Here is a 4,187-nt window from a genome sequence, read left to right on the forward strand (position 1 = left end):
TGCTTTTCTGTTAAATTTTGCTATACTGACTGGGGTGAGATGATATCTCATAGTTGTTTTGATTTGCATCTCTCTTAGAGCTGGGCATTTTAAACATTTCTTCATGTGCTTGTTAGCCATCTGAATGTCGTCTTTGGTGAAGTGCCTGTTCATATCCTGTGCCCATTTTTCTATTGGATTATTCACCTTTATCTTGTTGTGGTATATCTTTTATAGAATTTCATATAATTGGAGCTACTCAGTATGCATTCTTTTATCTAATTTCTTCTTATGCTTTATTTTAACTTCACCAGTATCAGTGTCTGTATTAAGTTTGTCCATCATTATTGGTAGGCAATATTCCACTGTATGATAAATACTTTGGGTAATAATTTCTATGACATTTTATAGTTTTCTTGAGTACTATATTTAACATGGACTGTAAGTTTATTTTTACTTGTGGCAGTACCATGTATTGCCGGGTAGGAGTGCACTCCATAGAGTTTCAAGGTTGTGATCTTTCAGACGTAGATTTCCTTGTCTTTCTTCTGAGACACCTCTGGGTAGGTTCTAGCTGATAATCCTTTGGTTAAGAGTTAAACACTCATTTATAACACCCATAAATTATAACCAGATTAAGGACTGGTTTGATTTTTGTGGGAAACACAGAGTTTTAAGTATGTGTGGTTACTTCATGTAATGGAACTTCCATTTTATGTTTGTTGTTGTTGTGCCATCGAGTTGCCCATGACTCATAGTGACCCTATGTACAACAACTCTATACCCTGCTCTATCCTGTGCCAATCCTATTGTCTCTGACACACCTACTTCCATCACTGCAGTCACTGAATTAATCCATCTCATCGAGGGTCTTCCTTTCATGTGCTGTCCCTCCACCCTCCCAAGCATGATGTCCCACTCCAAGGACTGGTCCCTCCTTGCAAAATGTCTAAAGTATGTCAGACCAAGCTTCAGAATCCATGCCTCTAAGGAGCAGCCTGGTTTCATCCTCTCTAGGTTGAACCTGTTTGTTTTCCTAGCAGTCCATGGTCTATTCAATACTCTTCTCCAGCACCACAGCTCAGCACTACAGCTCAAAGGCATTAATTCTCCTTCTGTAATCTCTAATCATTGTTCAGCTTTCTGATGCATAGCATGTAATTGCAAAGACTATGGTCTGAATCAGGCGCACCTTAGTCTTCAGACTGACATTGTTGCTCTTCAGTACTTTGGCGAGGTCTCTGACAGTATCCTTTCCCAGTGCAATTTGTCTTTTAATTTCCTGGCTGCTGGAACCAAGAATGTTGATTGTGGAGTCAAGCAAACGGAAGCTGTTGACAATCTCAATCTCCTCATCATCTTTCACAGTGCTACCAGTTGTCTCAGTGGTGAGAATGTTTGTTTTCATGATGTTGAGCTTCAATCCATATTGAAGGCTGTAGTCTTTGACCTTCTGAAGCAAGTGCTTCAGGTCCTCCTCAGTTTCAGCAAGCAGGGTTGTGTCTTCTGCATAATGCAGATTGTTGATGAGTCTTCCTCCAATCCTGATGCTACATTTCTTCACGGCAAACCCAAAAACCATGACTCTGGTAGTGTAAATCTACTAGAGGCTTTGAGGGAATAACGTAGGCAGTCTCCTCCCTGGCAATTTGTTATTGATACGTGTGGGAGGAAATTATCTGTCTTTCTCCTAGGAAATAACAGCTAATGGATTCACATTGCCTGCCTTTGGGTTGACAGCACAACTCCTTATCACTAGGCCAGCAGAGCTCCCTTCTCATGCAATTTACAGCCTTGGAAACCTATTGGAGGGTAGGCTGTGACCCAGTTCTGACTCGACCACAATGGATTTCACATACATGTGTATATTTTGTGCCATTGGCTTGGAACAACCCATAGCTATACTTGTAGTTTATTTTCTGTGGCAGTAAATTGCATAGGAGGAGATTACACCAAAATTTTCTGTCTATTGACTATGAAAGACACTTTAATGGTATTAAATAGTATTACTTTAAAAAAAACTAATATTTTTCTGAATACCATAAATAATGTCTATTTGACATTATTTGTTAATTATTTTACCAATCTCTGAATGTCAATCTAATGATGTAAATTAGTTGCTTTCCTTTTACCAGTTTTGACTCTTTAAACTGACTTAAACAAAACTTTTAAAATTTTTTTAAAATGAAACTAATGTGAATTGTTTATTTTGACAGGCCTTTGGAAATGCAAAGACAGCTCATAATAACAATTCAAGTCGTTTTGGCAAGTTTATTCAAGTAAACTACCAAGAAACTGGCACTGTGCTTGGGTAAGTTGAAGTAATTTCAGAGTATGGAACATGTTTATGTTTTTGTAATTGCCCTATTATAAGTCATAGATTCATGAGAGTAGTGACATTTGTGTCTGTATTAAAAATTTTTCTCTTAGTTTTTTTTTTGTGGAAAAATTCGGACCTCAGAAAAGTTAACATGCATACCTCATAAAAAATAAAACAATCATATACCCTTTGTTGTTGTTGCTGTTATGTGCCGTCGAGTCGCCTGCGACTCATAGCGCCCCTGTGTACAACAGCCCTAAACTCCGCTCTGTCCTGTGCCAATCGCACTGTCTCTGACACTCCCATCCCAATTATCCCAGTCACTGAATCAATCCACCTCACAGAGGGCCTTCCTCTCCTGCGCTGTCCCTCCACCCTCCCAAGCATGATGTCCCTCTCCAAGGACCGGTCTCTCCTCACAACATGTCCAAAGTATGTTAGACGGAGCCTCAGAATCCTTGCCTCCAAGGAGCCACCCGGTTTAACCCTTTCCACAAAACCCTATGTATTTACTTAATTATTAAGTTAATAATAATTGTTAATAGCTTTACATATTGAGTGGGTTTTTTTCTCCCCATGATTTTGGAGCTGATTCAGATTTAGGAACATTTAGGAAGGATACAGCTTTTCCTTCAGAACAGCCTCTTTACAAGAGTGCTCTCAAGCAGGTTTCTTTTTCTATCCCTTGGCTTCACTACCTTAGCCTCTTCCCTGCTTAGGCAAGTGTTCCAAAACTCTTTTTGGGTCTCTCAATTACATGCCATCCTTTCTCTGCCAGTAATCCTAAACCAGAAGGTTTTTGTCTGTAGATTTAGGGTTGGTAGACCTGTCTCTTCCGGCAAGTACCAAAAGGCACCCCACTTTGCCAGCAGATACTCAGCTTTCTCAATGCATAGCTCAGGAGCCCACAGCTCTATCTCCTATTCATCTCTGGTTCTTTACCACCTGTGTTTCTGTTGCTGCCAGGTCATTTTGTGATGCTTTGTGTCTTCTCCTGCCATCTCTCCCTTTTCCTCTTGTACCATCATCTTAGAGTCAAAAAACACAACACAAGTTCCCCAGTGGTCCCGTGGATCTGTTTCTTGCTTCAACAGTGTTTGAACGGAACAGACCCGGCAACTTCCCCCCTTTCAGCCTCCAACTGCCCTCCAACTTCACCTCCAGGCATAACCTTGGCACCATCTCAACCATCTCCTATTTTCAGGACCAGCTAACACATTTTTTTTGTCAGCCCCCAAACCTCCACCAGCTATGAGCTCTCAGATCCGTCTAAATTATTCTGCCGAAGCAGAAGCTGGCGTCAACCGTCTGGTCAACTTGCACCTGCGGGCCTCTTACACCTACCTCTCTCTGGGTTTTTACTTTGACCGTGATGATGTGGCCTTGGAAGGCGTGGGCCACTTTTTCCATGAGTTGGTGAATGAGAAGCGTGAGGGTACCGAGCAGCTCTTGAAGCTGCAAAACCAGCGTGGCTGGTGAGTCTTCTTTAAAGATGCCCAGAAGCCGTCCCAGATCAGTGGGGTAAAACCCTGAACGGCATGCAAGCAGCGCTGGCCTTGGAGAAGAACCTAAACCAGGCCCTTCTGGATCTGCACACCATGGGTTCTGCCCACACTGACCCCTATCTCTGTGACTTTCTGGAGAACCACTTCCTGGACAAGGAAGTGAAACTGCTGAAGAAGATGGGTGACCATCTGACCAACATTAGAAGACTGGGTGGCCCCCAGGCTGGGCTGAGGGGCCTGTGGGGACCTGCAGGGGGGAACCTCTGCGTCCCACTGCCATCAGCAGCAAGCTTCTCTATCCCACCCTGATGTAGAATCTTTTTTTTCTTTTTTCTATAATTTTATTAATTTTCATAAACATTTACAGAGATTTTGGGCTTCCA

The 4,187-nt window shown here is 42.1% G+C and overlaps 1 protein-coding gene across 1 annotated transcript in view; it reads left to right on the forward strand.

Annotated features, from left to right (window-relative positions):
* LOC102870680 (unconventional myosin-IXa-like) overlaps window positions 1-4,187 on the forward strand; it is a 266,823-nt gene that overhangs the window by 10,187 nt on the left and 252,449 nt on the right. Inside the window, 1 exon segment of the mRNA XM_006888336.1 lies at window positions 2,196-2,290. Coding sequence (XP_006888398.1) covers window positions 2,196-2,290 — 95 coding nt within the window.

Source organism: Elephantulus edwardii, unplaced genomic scaffold (assembly GCF_000299155.1).
Source record: "Elephantulus edwardii isolate Elephantulus edwardi_28Jun2011 unplaced genomic scaffold, EleEdw1.0 scaffold00066, whole genome shotgun sequence".
NCBI lineage: Eukaryota > Metazoa > Chordata > Mammalia > Macroscelidea > Macroscelididae > Elephantulus > Elephantulus edwardii.